The 21,765-nt window shown below is 53.2% G+C and overlaps 2 protein-coding genes across 5 annotated transcripts; one reads left to right on the top strand and one right to left on the bottom strand.

The window, feature by feature from the left end:
• Positions 1-342: 342 nt before the first annotated feature.
• FAM98C (family with sequence similarity 98 member C) lies at positions 343-20,676 on the bottom strand. Of its 4 annotated transcripts, XR_006408060.3 has the most exons (9): positions 20,577-20,676; positions 20,310-20,458; positions 20,096-20,230; positions 19,261-19,466; positions 18,949-19,026; positions 18,742-18,858; positions 18,234-18,401; positions 3,142-3,308; positions 343-515 (listed from the first exon to the last, which is right to left on the bottom strand). XR_006408060.3 is itself a non-coding variant. In XM_044378131.3 (8 exons), the coding sequence occupies exons 1-8, from the start codon at positions 20,639-20,641 to the stop codon at positions 3,261-3,263; spliced, it is 966 nt and encodes a 321-aa protein (XP_044234066.1). In that variant the 5' UTR covers positions 20,642-20,676; the 3' UTR covers positions 1,936-3,260. The 4 variants fall into 4 exon arrangements, 3 of the variants coding, with proteins under 3 accessions (XP_044234066.1, XP_026338173.1, XP_026338174.1); XM_044378131.3 differs by lacking the exon at positions 343-515 and having other exon boundaries at positions 1,936-3,308; XM_026482388.4 differs by lacking the exons at positions 343-515; positions 3,142-3,308 and adding an exon at positions 17,781-18,122.
• Positions 4,337-17,807, top strand: RASGRP4 (RAS guanyl releasing protein 4). Its single transcript, XM_044378132.3, has 17 exons — positions 4,337-4,494; positions 7,184-7,368; positions 7,800-7,918; positions 8,034-8,095; positions 8,681-8,812; positions 8,912-9,065; positions 10,306-10,479; positions 11,613-11,729; positions 12,549-12,824; positions 13,895-13,975; positions 14,057-14,161; positions 14,295-14,413; positions 14,520-14,664; positions 15,472-15,508; positions 15,591-15,725; positions 15,844-15,956; positions 16,467-17,807. The coding sequence occupies exons 1-17, from the start codon at positions 4,472-4,474 to the stop codon at positions 16,521-16,523; spliced, it is 2,034 nt and encodes a 677-aa protein (XP_044234067.1). The 5' UTR covers positions 4,337-4,471; the 3' UTR covers positions 16,524-17,807.
• Positions 20,677-21,765: the final 1,089 nt, after the last annotated feature.

Here is a 21,765-nt window from a genome sequence, read left to right as displayed (position 1 = left end):
GCAGGAGGTACCCGTAGGTGGCGTGGGATGTAGGGGGAGCGTCTGGAATGTAGCTGCCTCCTCTCCACTTCCATGGTAAGGAAGGTCATTCTCCCATTTCACACGGAGCAAATTGAGGCGCTGAGCTAGGAAGCCTCTGCTTGATGCCAGCAGCTGAGCTGGGAGGCACACCACGGTCTCCCGACTTTAAAAAGCACCATACTTAGTGATTAAAAGCAAGGACTCTGAGCCAGTCTGGATCTGAATCACAGTCTTGCCACTCCCTTATGTGTCCTCGGACAAGTCACATCCCCGCTCCGTGCCTCAGTTTCCCCAGTTGGTAAGGAGTATATCAATAATACCTAGCTCACAGGGCCTTTGCAAGGATTAGATGAGATCATTTATTTACAGCACTGAAAGAGTACCAATGCACAGTAAATGCTATTTTGTAAGTGTTGCTTACAACATCATCATCGTCGTCGTCATCAAATCTTTTGAGGCAGGAATAATAGCCATAGCCGACGTCTTTTGTGCACCTGTTGTATTTGAGGCCCCAAACAAAGATATTTTTACTGCATCTCATTTAGTTGTCAGGACAATCCTGCTATTATTCACATTATTTAGAAGAGGAAATCAAAATGCATAGTCCTCACCATGTATAATTTTAAGGACCTGAATGAATGATGTAGTTCTCAAAACAATCTTATGAAGTCAGTAGCCTTCTGGTGCCCATTTTACAGATGAGGAAAGCTGAGGACAGTGAGGTGGAGTGACTTGCCTGGGTCACACGGAGGCTGAGCAAAGGGTCTGAACCTAGTGCCAGGGTTCTTATGCATTCCACTTTATTGTCTTGATACATAATAAAATTGAATTATAACAAAAACCCAATTCCACAGGGCCGGACTCCCCCCCCCCCCCAGAGTTCTAACCTTCCTTCTCCCCAGGGGCTGCCTGAGCCACTGAGGGCCACCCCTTTATGCAGATGAGCTCCCTGGGTTTTGTAAATAGGACAGACCCTGAGATGGGTAAGCAGCTCCTCCTTGTTTTCTTGCTTAGGGCCCTCCATGGCCTGAAGGCGCACTGCCCCCACCTCCCCACCCCTGGCTCTGGGGAGCTTGGCTGGAGCTTGGACACTGGCCTCTGCAGTTCTGTAAAACAGGCAGCCGTGAGGCTTGGAGGCCCAGTGCAGGGCACCACACATGCCGGGGCCTCCTGCCAGGCATACACCTTCGTGCCTCTGGGCCTCAGTTTCCTCATCTGTCAGTTGGGCTAATTTGGAATAATCCCTACATGGCTGGGGGAGGGGTCATGGGGAAGATCCCATGAGGAAACCTTTTAAAGCCTATGATATGGTAACTTACCGACACAGGTAACTTATTGATAATATTAAAATTATTAACATGTAATGGTATCTATTAAGTTATACAAAACAGTATCTTGCAGTTCAATAAAATTATACATAAAATGTTAAATGTATAGGGGTGCCTGAGTGGTGCACTCAGTTAAGCCTCTGGCTCTTGGTTGTGGCTCAGGTCATGATCTCAGGGTCATGAGCCGTGTGGGGCTCCGAGCTTAGCACGGAGTCCACTAAAGTTTCTCTCTCTCCCTCGGCCCCTCCCTGTGCTCGCTCACTCTCTCTCTAAAATAAATCTTTTGTTAAAAAATGTCAAATGTAGAATAGGTTGGTATGTCATATACTTAAATATTGATATATTGATACAATTTCATATACAACACATAGGTTTGTATCATATTCCTGAATTATATAATGCATAATTATATAATTATACATTTAGGCTAATACGATGACACAATGCAATGTAATTATGTTTATCTATATACATTATATCATGCATGCTTGCATCTTAAATATTAAATTTTTCCTTAGAGTTTTACGTATAACAAAATTATTCTGTGTCATTGTGCATTATATCATAAGATATTAATAGCGTTTTTTTTTTTTTTTTTTTTTTTTGTCAGTCATCATGAGGTGTTTTAAGACCTACCCATGTTGCTCTGTGGACATCGTTCTGGGCTTGTGGGGCTTTGCAGGACTTCCTGGTGACTCTCCTCTTGGGGTGACACCCAGGCTGCCCCTAGCTCATAGAAAGAACCTTATATGTCCCTTTATGGGATTGGGAGCAAATGTCCCGGTACACACACCCAGGAGCTAACTGAATTTGACTAAGTTGTGCCAAGTGGCTCTTGGGAATCAGAGTTCCCAGAGCCCCACATCCCCAACCTGCACTTGACATTTTCCAACTCCCAACCTTTGCCAGACCAGTGGGATGACTCACTGTTGTTTTAATTTGCACTTCCTTGATCAGCTACCAAGCTTGTCTAGCATCCTCTCAGGTGCCTGTCAGAGTCTTGGGGTTTCCTGGTCATTTGCTCACACTCCTGGCCCATTTTTCTATCAGACTTGCTGTCTCTTTTTCTTGCTGACTTGCAGCTGTGCCTGTCACCCTTCTAAAGGTTAATTTCTCTTTGATTTTAGACATTGTAAATACCTGTTCCCACTCTGTCATCTCATCTATTTGTCCCATAGTGTCCTCATTAAAAGAAATCTTTATTCTGATATTGTCAAATGCATATGCCTTGTAAATTTTTGTGGTTTGCTTCAGAAGCCTTTTTCCTTTGTGGTTGATGGTGTTATTGGGGGTAGTAACCATCCCTGTAGGCCTTGAGGGGGACGCTTGTACCGACCTCCCTTCCTGAGGCTTCTCTGGGTGCCGAGGGTGGGGGTGGGGGTGTGGAAACACCACAAGCTCCGCTCAGCCAGCAGTGTTACATCACCTCGTGCGATGCAGGTGCGGGGGAGATGGGCTGAGATACGGACAGCACCACTTGAGACTTGATGAGTTGGGGGCAGTGGGGGGGGTTGTGGTAAAAAGGCAGGGAGAGGAAGAGAGAGACAGAGAGAGAGGGCCTGAGACTATATGGTAGGTCATGTCAGGAAAAAGTTAAACAGCATGAGCTCTCTGCTTGTCTAAATGTTCTGGCATGAAAAAAAAAATCCACGGTGACTTCTTGTAGTGAAAAGAAGAAAGGAGTAAAAATATACTTCTAAGAGAGCTCTGGTTGAATTACTGACTAATACCCTAGGTTTGGCAGAAGCATATTAACTACTATGACCCATTTATTCCACTCCTGGGTACCTACCTACAGGACTGCACACTTGAACGTTCAGCCAAAGACCAGGTGCTAGAAGATTCACGGCAGCCTTATTCACAATAGCCCCACACTGGAAGCAAGTCACCTGTCCATTACAGGAAAATTGCTCAAGAAAGCGTGGAATAGTCACACGATGCAGGAACCCAAAGGAATACCTACAACGAAGTGTAACATGCAAGAATCACAAAAACATGATTATTAAGGGGAAGAAATCAGACACAATAAATTATTCCATGTATAAGCAACTCAAACCCTGGGCAAAACTACCCTGCTAGAAATCAGGCTAGGGGCAACTTTCGGGAGGCAGGGCTGGGATGGTGCTTGTGCAGGGGGTTTGGGCAGGATGGAAATGTTCTGTTTCTCAAAGTTGTCACTGTCACGTAGATATGCTCAGCTTATCACAAGTCAAGGATTTGTGCTTTTTTTGTACAATTTACAAATGACAAGCCTGACACATTAAAGGAAAAGAAAAAAAACCCACACATACTCAAAAGAAAAGTCTGTGTTTCTATGAGCACGTATTTACGTACCTAAACAAACGCACAACCAACAGATCAAATGAAACCCAACAATGTGTGATATTGGTCACCCCCGCCTAAGGGGGGATGGGGCCCTGGAGGGTTTACTCCACCTATAATGTTTTTCATAATAAGATAACAGTCTTTAAGACTGTGTGATGATGAAACGAGCTAGTATTTTAAAAGCCCTTGGAGCATTGTGTGGTATACAGTAGGCACTACATAAGCGTTTGTTACAACAAAAGTAATAAAGTGAAAATGTTTTCTGGGATACAAATGGTGTTATTAAAATGAAACCAGGAATAAAAGAAACATAAGAAGAAATATACAAAATATTATATCTTGTGACTTTCCATTCAAACCTTTGTGTCTTAGATACATGAATATATCCTTACAGAAATGTGGACTTTCTAAGTACATGTTTTTACATAAATGTGTCATAATAGCCATACTTTTAAAACAACTGCTCTCATTGAAGCAGTGATAGAACAGAGAATCACGGGTCTAGAGACCGAAAGATGGGGGAGATAGAGAGAGCCCGCTGGGCGACTGGGGGTGGGGGCCGGCAGCACCGGAAACCTCAGCCTGAAGGGATCCCCATGTGGGGGAGGGGGGACCTTTGGTCTCTCCCCAGCCTCTTCCTTCCCCCTGGCCTGGGGCTGGGTGGGGAGGGGCAGTTCCTCTTTCCTTCCCTAGCACAGAGGAGGCCCCAGCTCCCAAGGGGCTAAGAAGCTGGAGCACTGGGGAGGGGGAAGACCTGAGCCAGACTCTTGCAAGACCCCCTCCCCCCACCAGGAAACATGAACAGGAAAGACAGCAAGAGGTGAGAGGACCCTCCCCAAGGAGATCAGGAGTGCCCTGAGCCCCTGGGCCCCTGGCTGGGGAGTCCTAAGGCAGCCGGTGGCGGTCGGGCTCCAGGAGCAGGAGCAGGGGGCACCAGGTGAACAGTACTTCAGGGAGTCCAGAGCTGCTAGGGCTGGGGCTGTGTGTTTGAGCATCTGGGGCTCATCCTCGCTGTCTCTGGAGTTTCAGCTGCTCTCTAGCCCCTTCTGCCCCGCCCCCACTCTTCCTTGCTCCCTAGAATGGGTGTCTCTGTCCTCCCTGGGCTTTTCCCGGTTTCCCATCACGGTCGCTCCCTTGCTGCCCCCTGCTCCTAGAAGGGGAAGCTCCAGGTTCCTGCAGGGCCCTGCCCCTGGGGAGGGGAGTGTGACGCAGGGCAAGGCGGCTCCCCTGCCTCTTAAACCCTCCTGGCCGCTCCAGGCACTACGGGGAGCAGACAGTCCACAGGTAAAAGCCTTGCAGCTTCTGGAACAGGCTTCCTATGACCTGGACAAGCTTGCTTTCCTGTCCTCACGGGGGCGATGGTGGCTGAGTAGCTCCTGGGTAGCTAGCCTGGGTAGCTCCTCCAGCCTTCTCTGGCATGTCTCAGATGGGCAAAGGGGTCCCCTCCCCGTAATATCCAGCAGTTTAGTGGTGGAGACTTGGCTACCTCATTTTCTGGCTGTGTGACCTTAGGTGAGTCACTTAATTGCTCTGTACCCCAGTTTCTTCCTCTGTTAATAGAATAATCATAGTCCCTCCTCAGAGGGATCGGAAAGTCCTCAGTGAGAACAGTCTAGACCAGTGGTTCTCAAGCTCGAGCATGCCCTCGGGGCGCCGGCCGGGCTCAGTTGGTGGAGCCCGCAAGTCTTGATCTCAGGGTTGTGAGTTCGAGCCCCACAATGGGGATAGAGATTACTTAAAAGTAAAAAATCTTTAAAACACACACACACACACACACACACACACACACAGAGGCAGAAGGCCAGGCCCACCTCCAAAGTTTCTGATTCTGTAGGTCTCTGGCGGGACCTGAGAATTTGTATTTCTATCAGGTTTCCGGGTGATGCTGGTGGTATCAGTTGGACCATGCTTTGAGAACCACTGAGTTAGACAGGCGCTCAAGCCTCTGCCCAGCACATACTCATGACTCAGTAAATGACAGCCCAGGAACACTCAGGAATGATTCCCTGGACCCTTAGGACACACCAGGGACATGGCAGTACCCTTGTGATGAGGGGCTCCCCACTTCTGCTCTTGTTCCGTACCCCAGGCCTGGATTCTAGTTTGCCCCATCACTTTCTCTGTATCTCAAGTTTGACTTTCCCATCTCTGGCCACTTAACAGCCTGAACAAACTAAGACCCTTATTATTTTTTTAAATTTTATTTATTTGAGACACAGAGAGAGAGAGCACATGCAGAGGAGCCCAAGCAGGGGCAGAGGGAGAGGGAGAAGGAGAAGGAGAAGCAGACTCCCCGCTGAGCAGGAAGCCTGACACAGGGCTAGATGCAGGGCTCGGTGAGGGGCTCAATGTGGGGCTCGGGGGTCCATCCCGGGACCCTGGGATCATGACCTGAGCCCAAGGCAGACGCTTAACCGACTGAGCCCCCCAGGCGCCCCAAACTAAGTCCCTTAATTAGCACTTCTGAAGAGCAAGGCATTGAATGTTCATAATAAATTCCTGGGGAAGGCCCAAGGATGACTCTCATTTTTCATGTGAGGAGACTGAAGCCCAGAGACATTAAGTGACTAGCACACAGTCACACAGCCAACATAAATTTCTCTAATCCCGTTTTGTCTAACCCTTGTGGAAGCCAAGCCCATTCAGCCTGGATTCTGCTCCCTCCTTCCTCCACCATCCCTGTCTCTTCATTACCCTCTTTCCCCAACTGGAACACGAGCCTCAGGGAGGCACAAGGCAGAGCGAGGGTTATTTTTAAACTTTCCTTGAAGCTGCCTCACCACAGGGACCCTGCCCAGCTCTGAAGAGCCCTGGTGAGGCCACTTTGCACCCATATCTTCTCTACAAACCTAGGGACCCAGGCTGGTGGCTAAGACTCAGGTCCTATCCAAGTACTGGCTTGGGGGAGGGGTCTGTCACCTTAATAAGGGGTCCAGCTCAGAGCGGAGGGACAGATGGAATTTCGGGGGTCTGCTGCTTTCATGAGGGCTGGTGGAAGGAGGGACCAGCACTGGAGAGCAAAGGGGAATTCTGAGAAGTCTCCCTGAAGGCAGAACCTGAGTAGGAGGAATGACTGGGGGAGTTGAGGGGATGAGGGGTGGGGTGGTGGTCTTTTCCCATGATTCTCTGGGAGGTCAAGAGTCATCCCAGGGTTCTGCCAACAGGAAGTCTCTCCATAATAGCCTTGGGACTATACAGTCAAGGGGAATTTAGGGTCAATGCCTGGAGGAAGGGGTTCTTATGATTCCCTGGAGGTTCCTTAGTAATCCTGGGGTCTTCTTCTCCATGATTTCCTGGGGGTTCAGGGTGGTCTTGAGAGTCTTTTCCCCTGATTCCCTGAAGGGGCAGGAGTAACCCTTTGAGTTTACCTGTAGGAGAAGGCTCCCATGATTTGGAATTCTCCAGGGGTTTTCCCCCATGATGCCTTGGGGTTTTGGGCTCAAGAAGAATTCTGGGGGTCTGCCCAAAGGAAGGGGTTCCCATGATTCCCTGGGGGGGTGTGCCCACAGAAAGTCTCACCAGGAATGCCCAGGAAAGACAGGGGGGCGGGGCCGGCCCCGACAGGCCCGGCGCCACAAGACGTGCCCCAGCCCCCGGGAAATCAGCAAGGTCATGGCTTCCATGGCTCTGGGCATGCTGAATGAGGGCGGCTGCAGTGAAGATGAGCTGCTGGAGAAATGCATTCAGTCCTTCGGTGAGTGTCCCCTTCACTGGCCAGCCTCCCCAGTCCTGAGATGGTAGGAGCAGCCATTTCTCTCAAGGCCTCAGGGTTTTTGGGGGGGCGGGGTTATAAAATGGTAGCAAAGGTGTGTGGAACCAATCACTACATTCGGGATAAAAGAGCAACATGTGCATTTATTTTTCCTGAGATGCGGAGGGGGAGGAGGTCTGATGCTATTTCCATCTACACCATGACTTGCCAGGTGCTGTGCTGGTCTATGCCCAGTACAGACAAGGAAACCGAGACACCCTCAGGAGGCCAGGAGGCCAAGTTGCTTGCCCTAGTTCATGCAGGGAGAAACAGGTAGAGCTGGAGTTTGAACCAGCCTATCCGACGGGTTCTGGGGACCGTGTAGTCTCTTGCCCAGGAGCCATTCCGAGAGAGTCCCCTTCTCCTGCTCCCAGACTCAGCTGGCAGCCTGCGCCGTGGGGACCACATTCTCAACATGGTACTGGCCATGCACAGCTGGGTGCTGCCTTCTGCCCACCTCGCTGCCCGTCTGCTGACCTTATATCCTCCCAAGGCCATGAGCAGGGGGTGGAGGGGAGAGGGCAGAGATGTGAGAATCTGGGAGATGGGGACAGGGTGAACAGGCAGCTCTGGGATGCTGGACATCAGAACCTTGACCAGAACTCAAGTACCAGGAGGCCACAGGGAACACACAGGAGCAGAGGCGGCTGCAGATCTGTCACCTGGTCAGGTAGGGCTGGGCCAAGACCTCCACCCCCATGACCCAAGACCCCCATCCTGTTCCCTACCCCCAAAAAATACCTCCCAGAGATTCCCCAGACCGATTCCCCACAAACCCACCAAGCCCTGCTCCTCCAAATACCACTTCTGAGACAGCCCTAGTTTGGTTTCCAGGACCCTCCCAGTTCTGCTCCTTAGAACCCTTTCCGACTCTTAGAGACCCACGACCAAATCCTAGAGACCCTCTCATAGCTGATGCCCAGAGACCTTCAGCTCTGCTCCCTCAACCCCCACATACCCTGGCCTAACTTTTAAGACACCTTCACCTTGTTCTCCAAAAATCTCACCCCTCAGAGGCCCCAGCTTAGTTCTTGGGACCTGCCCCCCACTATCCTGTTTCCTAGCAATTCCACCTCCAAGAGATCCCCCCAGTTTATCTCTCATTGATTCCCAAGCTTGTGGTTAGAGGCCCCCAGTCCTACTCCTAGAGACCCCTAGTCTGGCACCTAGAAATTCCTCAGCCCAAGAGACCCCTTTTAGAGACCCTCCCCACCCCCACCCCAGCCTCATCCCACCATCTCTACACCACCTTCAGATACTGGCTGACCCAACACCCTGAGACGGTACACCAAGAGCCTCAGTTAGAAGAGGTTATAGGTCGTTTCTGGGCCACTGTGGAGCAGGAGGGCAACTCGGCCCAGAGGAGCCTGGGAGACTCCTCCAACCTGTGAGTCGGTCACTCTTCACCCCCATTCTGCCATCTCCCTCCTCACCCCCACATCCTCCACCCTGTACCCCTCCAATACCCTGCCCTCTATCCCCCCAGCCTGAGCCCAGGTGGCCCTGGCCCCCCGCCCCCCATGAGCAGCCCAGGCTTAGGCAAAAAGCGCAAAGTGTCCTTGCTTTTCGACCACCTGGAGACGGGGGAGCTGGCTCAGCATCTCACTTATCTGGAGTTCCGGTCCTTCCAGGCGATCACGGTGAGGAGTCCCTTCCCCCAGCAGGGAATGACTGGGAGTGGGATGGAGCCTAGCAAGGTTCAGAGGACCCCTACATGGATATGGGGCAGGGATCTCAAACTCTCAAACATGGGTGCTAGAAGGTTCGGGAAAATGAGTTAAGCAGGCTGAGGACAGAGCCCCTGAGTTCAAAACCATCAGCCCTTCCTTATCTGTGTAACTTTGAGTTAGTTTCTCAACCTCTCTGGGACTCAAGATTTCTCATTTATAAAATGGAGGTCATAATACTTCATTACATGGTTGGCAGAATTAAATTAATATGTCCATTTAAAAATGCTTGTTGGGGGGCACCTGGGTGGCTCAGTCGGCTGAGCATCTGACTGACTCTTGATCTCAGGTCTTGATATTAGGGTCATGAGTTCAAGCCTCACACTGGGCGTGGAGCCTACTTAAAAAAAATGCTTGTCACAGTGCCTGGCACATAGTAAGTGCTCAAAATATTTTATTGATTATTCATTTATTTGAGAAGCATTTAAGTTCACTGTACCTCGGTTCCATTATCTGTAAAAAGGGGAATTTAACACTTCCTGCCTCATAGGATCAATGTCTGGTCCAGAGTGAATGCTACCTGGTAGAACGATTTGAAATTGCCATATTTTACCTACCCAAATGATAATTTCATATGCTTCCACCGATATATAAGTATTAGCTGTTGCCGTCACCACTTCAAGGGAAGGCAGTGATCCCCTTCCTTAATGTGGAAATTTCCTGATTGTTCATGTACTGCATGAACAGTACATGTACAGCAGACAGGCTGCGGTACATGTAGGTATGGAATGTTGACCCCCTGAGCAGAACAAATAGAAATTGCTTTCATGTCCTCTTCGTCATGCTTCCTTTTGCTGACTGTATACCAGTCAGGTATACAGTCATGAGCAATAGACTGGGTTCACACCTGTGTGACCCAGGACAGATTATTTTCTCTGTGCCTCAACGGCCTCATCTCTAAAATGCGAATAATATAGTATGGTAATCACTTCGTAGAGTTGATGTGAGGATTAAATTAGCTACTAGGACAGAGGACTCAGAACAGTGCCTGACTTTATTTAAATATTTCTCTTCAGAGGGAGAGGGCCACGGTGACGTCAAGGACATATGACAGCCAGACTAGGGCCTCAGAGGTCGCAACTGCTGGGGGGATGGGCGTGTGAGGGCAAGGCCGACGCGCCACTGCCCACCCTGACGCCCACCTCACCCTCAGCCCCAGGACCTGCGGGGCTACGTTTTGCAGGGCTCCGTGCGGGGCTGCCCGGCCCTGGAGGGATCCGTAGGGCTCAGCAACAGCGTGTCCCGCTGGGTGCAGGTCATGGTGCTGAGCCGTCCCGGGCCGGCACAGCGCGCGCAGGTGCTGGACAAGTTCATCCAGGTGGCACAGGTGAGGCCAGCCCGGAGGGGCTGAGGGAACCGCCGAGCGCAGTTATCACCTCCACAGCTGACCAGCCCTGGCGGTGACGTCAACCACACCTTGACCCCGCCCACCCCGACTCCGCCCCCGAGGTCCCAGTCCTGAGGTTCTAACCCGGGACTGTGACTGCATTTCTTCCTTGGCCTTGATATCAACATGTCGAACCCGCGCTGGCCCCCCAGTTGGTCCTAGACGTAGCCGTTGACGACGTCCCCCCTTGCCTGAATATTCTGTCCACAGGGCAGTGAAAGCGTCTCTGGCAGGCCCCCACGTTTGCGTCACCCTCCACCTTGGTCTCTAGGCCCCAGCCGTCCCTTCGGGACAGACTGCATGCCTCCCTCCCCATCACGTCAGGTTTCTCCCTGGCCCAGCCCCACGGTGTCACAACCTCTCTCTTCCCCTTCCCTAAATAGATACCTTCCCTCCTTTCTAGAGAAAAAGGAAGCCTCCTTCCCCCACCGTGGCCACGCCCCTTTGCGTACTTCCTCGCAGGCCACGCCCTTCCTCTCGCGTCTTCCACCCCCTTGCTTGGCCTATGCAGCCCCGCGGACCTGGAGGTTCTAGCGCCTGCCCGGGGTCTCCTCTCTGGCTCCACCCCCTCCCCACTGCGACCTCTGCCCTGCAAATTTGAAAAAGGGGAAGATGAGGCAGTTGCCCCTGATTCCCAGCTGACCCCACACTCATGACCCTTCATTTTCACTCCGGCCCCATTCATCTCTACCTGGCTCCTAACTCCTCCTACTCCGGCCCAGAGCCCAGGCCGTCTTCACTTGACTCTCAGAGCAGTCTGACCCCCAGGTGTCTGTCACCTGACATCTGTCCAAATCTCTCACACCTGTCTAGTCCCCAAACCTAACTCCTCACACTTGCCTGACCCCCCCCCCCCACTTTTTTCGGACCTCATATCAGCCTATCACCTGCCTGACCCTTCATGTAATGCCCATATACCCGCTTGTGGCCCACTCCTTCCTGACACACCCACTCCTGCCTGACACCATACCCACACATGCCTGAGTCCCCAGTTCAGCTGGGATGCAGTCATGGGAACCCCCATTTTGCCTATCCTCCATGTGATACCCACCTGCATCACTCTTCCTTCCTAGAGGCTCCACCAGCTACAGAATTTCAACACACTGATGGCCGTCACGGGGGGCCTGTGTCACAGTGCCATCTCCAGACTCAAGGACTCCCATGCCCACCTGAGCCCTGACAGCACCAAGGTGAGCCCCCACTATTCTCCCCAGAGTTCCAGCGATCAATTATCCTGAACCCCCACACTTTTCCCCAATCCCCTCTATCCCTACTCAGGGGCCCTGGCGCCACCTGGAGACCTTCTCCAAATGGGACAGAACCCCAGATTGTCCTCCTCTGCCTTTCTTCTTGCCTCTTCAACCATGCACGCATCATGCTGACCCCTCTCCACTCTCTGTTTCCAGTCCTGAGCAGGACTGGAGGGAGACAGATGAAAGAGAAGGTAGCAGAGAACTTGTAGTCCAGGTGGGGACTGAAATGATGCCCCTAAGGACACCAAATTTAGGCCACTCATGGGAGGAGCACAGGTTAGGCGTGTCCCGGGAGGTGCATGGGGAGAGTGAGTTATTCATGAGTCTAGTGTGTGAGGTCCGGATCTGGCAGGAAATTAGGCTGGAGGTGCCCAGGGGGAAGGTCCCGCTGAGACTGGCAAACTGTACTAAGGTGTCCGGGCTTCATCCAGAGGGCAATGGGGAGCTAGGAAAGGTTTGGTAATGATGACAGCACCCATGATCAGACTTCAGTTTTGGAAAAAAAATCACTCTAGCCTGGGGAATGGGGGCTATGGAGCTTTTCTGAGATGGGGACCCAAAAGGAAGAGCAGTTGGGGGGGGAGGGATGCTGAGGCCAAGGTGGGACATGGAGGGGCTTTGGGAGATGTCCAAAACGCCACTAGGCCTCTGGGAGTCCAGAACTCAAACGGAAGGCTGCCAGGATGCTCCCCTCCAGGGGGCCAAGAGGGCCTCCCTCATTACATCCCTCCTGTAATATGCCCCCTCCCTGCACAGGCCCTTCTAGAGCTGTCGGAGCTGCTTGCTGCGCACAACAACTACGCCCGCTATCGCCGCACCTGGGCTGACTGCACTGGCTTCCGGCTGCCTGTACTGGGCGTGCACCTCAAAGACCTGGTGTCCCTGCATGAGGCTCAGCCCGACCGGTTGCCTGACGGCCGCCTGCACCTACCCAAACTCAACAACCTCTACCTGCGGCTGCAGGAGCTGGCAGCCCTCCAGAGGCAGCACCCCCCGTGCGGCGCCAGCGAGGACCTGCTGCACCTGCTCACGGTGAGCTGCCCGCCCCGCCCGGCCTGCGCTCCCGGAGACCCAGCCTGCAGGCTGAGGACATTTCCGGTTCTGGGTGCGGGAAGGCCCGCATCCTTGTTGTGCCCATTACACAGATTGGGAAACTGAGGTCCACAAGGTGAACTCACTGGTCTGCTGCCCCCCAGCAGTAAAACCTAGATTTGAACCCAAGCAGGTCAGCCTCAGAGCCTGTGTTAGCACATGTTAACCACCACACTACATCCTCTGACTGGGAGTGTGGGATTCTGGCTGTATTCTATTTATATAATATAAATAATAATATATATATTCTCCTGCCCTGCCCAAGAAGCTAGGAATTGACAGAGACTGGGATTCTGAAGGCCATGGAGTCAAAGACTGATTTCCGGACCCCAAGATACGACCAGCTATGTAATTTGCAGTGCCTGGTGCAAAATGCAAATGTGGGCCTCTCTGTTCAAAATTCTTCAGAATTTCAAGATGGGGACAGCAGGGCATTAAATGAAGTGGGGCCCTTCCAAGTGTGGGGCCTGCCTGGGAAGCTGGCCTTGCCCTAAGATGATTAGTGCCCAGGGCTCTATGCTTTGCTGACTCTAGAAGGCCATCAACCCAAATATTTATTGAGCACCTGCTGTGAGCCAGACACTACTTTCGGCACTTAGGCGCACAGCAGTGAGCGCGTCAGGAAAAAAACTGCTGTTCTTGTGGGGCTGACTTCCCAGTAGGGGAGACAGCCAATAAAACAAAGTAAATGAGTAAATCATATGGTCTTTCAGAGGATAAGTGCTAATAGTGAAAACTAAAGTAGAAACCAGCAAGGAAAGTAATAGGGGTTTACAATTTTAAATAGGACTCCAAAAAAAAAAAAAGCCTCAGTGAGAAGATGGCATTTCTGGACTGGGGAATGGGGGTGTGGAGACAGAATGGTGGCTCGGTGGGACAGAGGAGCCTAGGAGTCCCCAGAGAAGAGGGGCTTTGGGAAGAGGATGAAGTGGGGATCCAGGCAGGGTGCAGGCTGTAGGCAGGAGGATGGAGATGAGGATCTCTAACGCCCTCCCCACCACCACCCCCAGCTTTCCCTGGATCTCTTCTACACGGAGGATGAGATCTATGAGCTTTCTTACGCCCGGGAGCCCCGCTGTCCCAAGAGTCTGGTGAGAACTGACCCCTGACCCCTGCCCATACCAGCCCAAGGCCACGCACTGACTAACTGTGCCCCTCTGTCCCTGCCCCAGCCACCCTCCCCCTTCAAAGCGCCCCTGGTGGTGGAGTGGGCCCCTGGTGTGACACCCAAGCCCGACAGGGCCACCCTGGGTCGGCACGTGGAGCAGCTGGTGGAGGTAAGGAGGGGAGTGCGGCCTGGCCATTGAGGGCCAGGAAGGAAGGTATCTATACAGTCCTGACCCAGAGGAGATCTAAGACCATGAGGATCATGGTTTGGCCTTCCCCTCTCCTTCCTATACTCCTCTGAAGTCTGTGTTCAAGAATTACGACCCTGAAGGCCGAGGAACCATCTCCCAGGAGGACTTTGAGCGACTCTCAGGCAACTTCCCCTTTGCCTGCCATGGGCTTCACCCACCGCCCCGCCAGGGGTAAGTACTCTGGACTTTGAGGTCCCCCAAAGATGAGGCTGCTGGGGCTGCCAGGACTCCCGGGAGAAAGGGGCCAGGCACACTGAGGTGCACTCTCTGCCCCTAGGAATGGCTCCTACAGCCGAGAAGAGCTGACGGGCTACCTGCTCCGGGCCAGCGCCATCTGCTCCAAGCTGGGCCTGGCCTTCCTGCACAACTTCCAGGAGGTCACTTTCCGCAAGCCCACCTTCTGTGATAGTTGCAGTGGCTTCGTAAGCACCCTGCCCCTCGATCAGCCTTAGGGCCCATCTCCCCTGGAGAGTCCCGGGTCCTGACTCCTCACAGCCTGGGTTCAGAAGGCCAGCCCTGCCCTGGAGGGCTCCCAGTCCCCAAGCCCCAGATGATCACCAAATTCCAGAAAACCCCCAGTCTCAAATAATCCCCACATCCCATATAAACCCTAAACACTGGCTATGCCCAGAGTCTAGATAATGCCCAAATCCCCAGTATCTCCATCCTGAATCACTGCCAACGTATGGGTATCTAAAACCCTACATACTGTACACACCTGGGTGGATTATCTCCAAACAGAATCCATTTCCAAGTCTTTAGACTCCAGATAATTCAAACCCTGGATAATTTTCAAATTCAAGTCATCCTCAAACTCTGGATAATGGACAGATCTCGCAATCTCCAAACAAGACTACTTCACAAACCTTGGATTACTTCCCAAACCCACTTTTCATTCACTTTCTATTCACAGAATACCTCCTGTGTGCCAGGCTGTTCTAGACTTGAGGGCTGCGGAGGGGGGCACACAGCAGAAGATACAACAGACACAATCCCTTCCCAGAGAATTTATAGTTCATGAATTCCAGATTCTACCTAATTCTAATATCCTAGATGACTCCCCCAAACTTGCAATAACCCCAAATTCCTTTCGTCCCCACTTAAGCCTCTAGCCTTGAGAATTTCCCAAACCAGATGGTTTCCACACTTCCAGAGAGCAACCACACCCCTATCCACAGCCCTCTCTCCCCTCCCTAGCCTGTGTCACCAATTCTGCTTTCTCTTCCCAGCTATGGGGTGTCACCAAGCAAGGCTACCGCTGTCGGGGTGAGTGAGGCCTCAGTGGTGGGGACGGAGTCCAGCACCTACAGGCCGGACCTCTGACCACTAACTGCTGACCTTCCCCCAGACTGTGGGCTGTGCTGCCACAAACACTGCAGGGACCGGGTAAAGGTGGAGTGTAAGAAGAGGCCAGGGGCCAAGGGTGACATGAGCCCCCCTGGAGCCCCCGTCCCGCCTACACTGGTTCCCCGTGCCAGCTGTGGTAAGACCGAGGGTGTTGCAGTCCTGGGAAGGGGGCCTGATGGATGGGGATTAAGTCCAAGGTCATGAGGCCCTTCTCATCATACCCACATCCCTCTCATCTATCACCCCACAAACAGGCTCGGAAGACAATCTCTCCTACACACTATCCCTGGAACCTGAAACAGGGTGCCACCTTTGCCACGCTTGGACCCAGACAGAGCCCCCACACCCTTCCTGGGAGCCAGAGACGGTAAGGAGGAACTGCCACCCCACCATCAACTGAATACAGGGGAGACCAGGCATTTGCTTGGGGGAACCTAGGCAGACTTGGGGAAGCACAGGAAAGCAAAAAGGTGCAAGAGTCCTCAATTGGGTGGGCAGGAGGGTACAGACCCTGGTTAATTTCTAATGTTGATAGAAAAATAAAATTTTCAATTTGTTGGAGTCGGGGGTAGCCACTAGAACAGTAAAAGAATTTTGAGGAGAAAAAAGGAAAAAGAAGAAAATGGCACTGATAAGGCTCAATACATCAGGAGCTGTAATTGGTGTCAGTGGAATAAATCTTACTATCCTAAGGTAGAGACCTTCAGAATGAGTTTAAAAATCAGAGGAATTTTCATTCATCTACTAAACAAAGTCTCTGCGAAGGAATTTTCATTCGTCTACTAAACAAAGTCTCTGCGAAGCTCTGCCCCTGGCAGAGCCCAGACTCCTCAACGCCACACCCTCCCCACATGACCCAGTGTCTTCCTCCTTCCAGGTGCCCCTCCCAACGACCGCCTCGCCGCCCGCTCAGTCCTCCAAGCTGAATTCCTAGACCCCACTTTGGTCTGTTGTCTCTCACCTCCCCCAGAGTCAGTCCCAAGTCCTGTTACTCGGCCTCCAGCAGGACCCCCAAAGACACCGCCGCCTTCCCATCCACACCGCCTTCAGTGAAGAGTTTGTCATCTCTTACCCGGAAAGTTATTTTCTTCCTTTGCCTCAGAATGGCCACAACCTGTACTCCCCTTTCCCCGCACCCTGTATCTGTGCAGTTTCATGCTGGATCTGTCTAGACTTAAGGATCATCTCACCAACTCCTTACATCTCCATTTTACACGTGAGGAAACAGGCCCAGGGAGGTTAAGCTGCTCTCCAAGGTGGCAGAGCTCCTAAGTGTTGGAGGCAGGACTCAAGTCCAGGTCTTCTGTCTGCCTCTAAAACAGAAGCTCCTTACCAGTTTGCTACACTGACAGCACGGGTCAGGCCGGGGAGCGGACAGGCTGGGCAGAGTGCCTAAGTTACAGAGACAGGAGAGAAGGCTAGAGTAGAGGTGGAACAGGGAGCCTGTGAACACCTGAGTCCCTCCCCTACTCAGAGCCCTTCCATGCCTCCCTCTCACTCAGGGGAAAAGCCAGAGTCCTCACTGCAGCCTACCTCCCACAATCTGTTTCCGTCACCTCTCTGACCTCACCTACCACCACTCACCCCTTACTCATCCTGCTCCAGCTACACTGGCCTCTATGGTCCCTGAACATGCCAAAAATACTCCTACCTCAGGGCCTTTGCACTGGCAGTTCCCTCTGCCTGGAATGCTCTTCCAGAGGCCCACATGGCTCCCTCTTTGGGACTTAGGTCTAATGTCGCCTTCTCAGGGAGGCCCCTCTGACCATACTCAAAGTTGCAATCCACCCCCCAGTCCTGCTTCTCCCTTCCTTGTTTTTCTCCAAAGTCCTTTACCCACCTAGCAAACTATACTTTTTACCTATTTATCTTGTTGAATGTCTGCTCCTCTTCACCAGAAATCGTCAACTCCAAAAGAGCAGGGGTTTTATAACCTATATTTTTCCAGTGTTGTATCCCTAGTGCTGAGAACAGGGCTGGCACCTGGCGGGTACCTGAGAACTCTTTGTCCAATGCCTGCATGTCTCCTTCCCCATGCCCACAAGAAAGGAAAGATGTGTTGCTAAACAGCAAAGGACTATGAGGGTCAGAGCAACAGGGGCCTGTTGAGACCCAGGGGACAAAGACACCCCTACCCCTCCTCAAACCTGAACACCCCTGACCTGGCCTCCCCAGAGACAGGTCCTACAGCTGTCATAAATTAAATTTATTTTCCAGAGAACATGGTCCTTGTTGTTAAGTGGTGGATGGGGGGAGGACATTTGGGACCTTAAGAGCAGGGGATGTGGGGCCTGGAGCCAGATGCCAAGAGAAACTGAAAGTGATTCCCCAAGAATTACCAATGGCATCAGCATATCACAGAAGACCCCCCCCAACCACCAGTCCCCCTTTACTTCTTCTTCTTCTTGCGACCCCAGTTCTGGCGGCCTGCCTTCCGCCCACCTCCGTCCTCTCTTCTGCTCTGCCAGCTGGGCATGGGAGCCTCCAGCTCATTTGGACGGCCCCCCCGATCTGGCACGTTGCCCATAAGCACCTGAGAGTTGATCAGACTTGAGTTTCAGGAAAGAAAAATGAACAAGGGGACCAGAGAGCCAAGTTTGAAGGCCAAGGATGTGGGGGCCCTTCCCCACTCCCAGGCACCCACCTTGTTGATGGCACAGCAGGTCCCTCGGCGGGCAGCCTTGCTGGTGGCTGGGACAAGACGAGACAGGTCCGCTCGGGCAGCCAGGATGTGTGCAATGGAGACATCTGATTCTGGGGTCAGAGCTTCTCGAATTGGGATCAGGACTGCCTTCATGGCTTCTCCTTGGGCCTGGGGAGGGGGGCATGGAGAAGGTGGCTAAGAGCCCTCCCCAGGTGGGATCTGTCCTCTTGGAAGCATCTCTCCCTCCACTTAGGGCCTCACCTCTCACATCTCTAAATAAGAGGGATAGCTCTGAAGACACTCCCAGATCAGAGCTGGGAATTCTAGAATGCCCCAGACCTTTTAGATTCTAGAATGCCCTGGAGGCCCTGAAATTCTAGAGCCCCAAACCTTACAAGAGTCTAAGAACCTGCTGTAAGGTCATATTCCTGGCCCTTGTTCTTCCTTCCTGTAGTGGTAGCCCCCACAACTGGGCCTCCCTGCTCCTGCCAAAGTCCTTTTCCCACACCTCTGCCCGATCACTCCAGTGGAAAGAAGATGCTGTGAGGTCCAGGCGTTTCAGGAGAAGGCAGCGGCGGCAGCAGTACTGATCTCCCAGCCTTTGGCACAGAGACTCCAATGCCTCCTGGGGAAAAGGTCTCAGTCATGCCAGAGGTCCCCCTCACTCCCATCTCTGGGGGGAGGATGCTGTTCACATACAGTTATACAGTCTTACCCATCTGGGTGCATCCAGCGGGAAGCTGAGAAGGGGCTGCAGGAACCCTGGGGGCAGGGAAGGCAGCAGCTCAGAGATCTGACGGGAGAAGGGAGTCGAGGTTGACCGGGCAGAAACCAGATGTACTCTCCGTGGATTCCAGTTCCCCGTGGCCCTGAGGACCCAGGCTTCGGAATCAAGAATGGTGGTCACAGCTCTAGAAAAACATCCCCGTGGCTGGGGCACTCCTGCCAGAACCGCTTTTGGAGAAAGGACTCTCCCCCTACAAGGAAAGTGGGGTAGCCCCGGTGCAGAAGGGACCCAGCTCTCTACCTTGTCATGCAACTGCCACAGCAGCCGGCTGGCGGCTGTCCCAGGCGGCGGTCTGGGTAGCCCCAGAGCCTGGAGGGTAAGGACCAGTTCCTGAACCATGCCAGCTCCCTCCTCTGCCCCTTCCCCACAGGGCGGTGCGGGGCTGGGATCCAGCCGGGGGTACAGACGAAGGAGGCGGGCAGCCTGGAGCTCCGAGCAGAGAAAGCCTAAAAGGGAAAGGGAGCGTTGCAATCAAGCGTTGCAATCAAGGAGGGCTGCCACCCCACCCACCGGGGTCAAAAAGCTCCATCCGTTTCAAAACCCAGGCTTCCAATACTCCGGCCTTCTAGTTCCGCCCACCTAGAACCCTGGCTTTACCTCCAGGATAAGCTCCACCTACTTTGAGACCCAGTCCTCCTCTAGGACTTCGAACCCCGCCCACATCGGGACCACTTGGCCGGCTACATCAAATCCAACCTACTTGAACTTCAAGACACTCGGGTCAAAATTCTAACCCCTAGGGGCGCCTGGGTGGCACAGCTGTTAAGCGTCTGCCTTCGGCTCAGGGCGTGATCCCGGCGTTATGGAATCGAGCCCCACGTCAGGCTCCTCCGCTGGGAGCCTGCTTCTTCCTCTCCCACTCCCCCTGCTTGTGTTCCCTCTCTCGCTGGCTGTCTCTCTCTAATAAATAAATAAATCTTAAAAAAAAAAAAATTCTAACCCCACCCACGTCGAACCCTCTCGCCCGCCTCAAGTCTGACCACGCCCCCTGGGGGCGAACCCTGGCTTCACTTGACTATGCTGAGCCCGCCCCTCTGGAGGCCGTAGCCTCTCCCTCTTCCGCAGCCCGGCTCACGCAGCAGGCGCAGGCAGGCGCCGGGTTCCCGCAGCGCCGCCGCGCCATCCCCGCCGCAGAGCGCGCGGTCCGGGCAGTGCAACTCCCGCAGCAGGCCGGCCAACTGTCGCAGGAATTCGTCCTCCTCGCCGGGGCCTGCAGGAGGTCGGACAAGTCAGGGCGCGGCGGCAACCCCCACGGCCCCACCCCTCCGGGCCGCCCTCCCCACACGTACCGTCGCCGGCCCTCAGCGCCTCCGCGCTCTCCCCTCGCTCCCGCTCCAGGGCGCCCAGAGTCGCCAGCTCCGCCACCAGCCGCGCGCACATTGCCCTGAAGTGTGGACACGAGGCGCCCAGCGACGGGGCCCCCGAGAAGCCCTCATACCTGTGGCGGGGCCGAGGCAGCGGGAGGGGATTGGGAAGGTCAATAGCAATTTCTGAGGGGAAACCTCTCCCTTCCTGCACCCCCGCCCTCACCCCCAGCCACACCCCGTTCCCCTTACCCCAAGGCCAGCAGGTCCCGGGCCACAGCGGCCCCCTCCCGCGCTTCCGCCTCCGCCCCCTCCATGAAAGCGTCGCCTCTTCGCCAGGCGCGCGCCCCCTGCTGGCCGGCGGGAGGCCCCGCCCCAGGAGCGGCGTGCGCAGTCGGCGCCCCGCCGCGGCTCCGACCAATCAGCCCCTAAGGGCCTTCGGCGTCCCGATTGGTGTAGGAGGCAGCAGAACCCGCCCCCAGGTCCGCCGGCGCGGAGAGCTGGAGCGCAGCCGTTCCGTTAACCCCGTCTAGACCGTGGAAAAACCCCAGCTTTGTAAATGCAGCGCGTGCGTTCGGGATTTCAGCTGTCGCGACAGGCCAGCGGGTGTCGCTATTGCTGCGACTTAGAAACGGGTTTCCTTTTTCTCAGCCTCGCTCAGATTCCCTCTGCTCTTGAAGCGCCCTAGACCAAGTGTTGTTCTCCCAACTCCGCTCCAAAGGCAGAAACTTATTTCCTCGTTTCCAACATAGGGTTGGAATTACGTCAGGGACTCAGGAAGCCCGGCTCGCCCCCTCACACACACCAGCCCTTCTCATCGATCACAATGCACCAGTTGGGCCTTCACCCTTCTTTCTCCCTAGGCCTTGGAGAGGAAGCAGGTGCAATATACTGTCGTGATTAAGAGATTGCACCCTGGGCGTCAGGCAAACAAGGGTTAGGGCTGGACTCCACTACTCGGCACTTCTGTATCCCTGGCAAATTGCTTCTGATCTGTATAATGGGGATAAAACTTACTTTTATTTAAGAGTTGTAAGGATGAGAGTCTTGTGTTTAGTAGATGTATAGGGATATTCAATTAATAACATATATTGAGGATTTTGTGGGTGCTACTAGGCTAAGTATCTTAGTTCGTTTTAGGGAGGAGAGACAAGGTTCAGACAGGATAAGTCAGAGTGAATTTGTGGTGGTGCCAGGACTCAAATTCACATCTGATTCCAAAGTCCATGCTTTTAATCACTTAACCTATTACCACTGTTAGTACAGCTACTCTTTTGGTTGCTGTTGTTATAATCCTCCATAGGGCTGCCTGCCCCAAGTCTGGGTACTCAGGACCATTTGTTGACCTTAATAAAACATTAAAATCGCTCAAGTCAAAACCTTGGAATCACAGCCTTGATTCCTTTCTTCTTTGCAAACTCTGTATCTAAATTTGTGGATT

This window comes from Ursus arctos, unplaced genomic scaffold (assembly GCF_023065955.2).
Source record: "Ursus arctos isolate Adak ecotype North America unplaced genomic scaffold, UrsArc2.0 scaffold_19, whole genome shotgun sequence".
NCBI lineage: Eukaryota > Metazoa > Chordata > Mammalia > Carnivora > Ursidae > Ursus > Ursus arctos.
Note: the sequence above shows the minus strand (reverse complement) of the source record. Positions and strands in the feature narration are given on the sequence as shown.

Excerpts from the sequence above, each read along its gene's own strand:
- FAM98C (XM_026482388.4), bottom strand. The coding sequence starts at position 20,641 with ATGGAGGGGGCGGAGGCGGAAGCGCGGGAGGGGGCCGCTGTGGCCCGG. Across the intron at positions 20,231-20,309 it reads GGCGCTGAGGGCCGGCGACG|GCCCCGGCGAGGAGGACGAA; the intron begins GTACGTGTGGGG and ends GACCTCCTGCAG. Across the intron at positions 19,027-19,260 it reads TGTGGCAGTTGCATGACAAG|ATCTCTGAGCTGCTGCCTTC; the intron begins GTAGAGAGCTGG and ends TTCTCCCGTCAG.
- RASGRP4 (XM_044378132.3), top strand. The coding sequence starts at position 4,472 with ATGAACAGGAAAGACAGCAAGAG. Across the intron at positions 11,730-12,548 it reads TGAGCCCTGACAGCACCAAG|GCCCTTCTAGAGCTGTCGGA; the intron begins GTGAGCCCCCAC and ends CTCCCTGCACAG. Across the intron at positions 12,825-13,894 it reads ACCTGCTGCACCTGCTCACG|CTTTCCCTGGATCTCTTCTA; the intron begins GTGAGCTGCCCG and ends CACCACCCCCAG.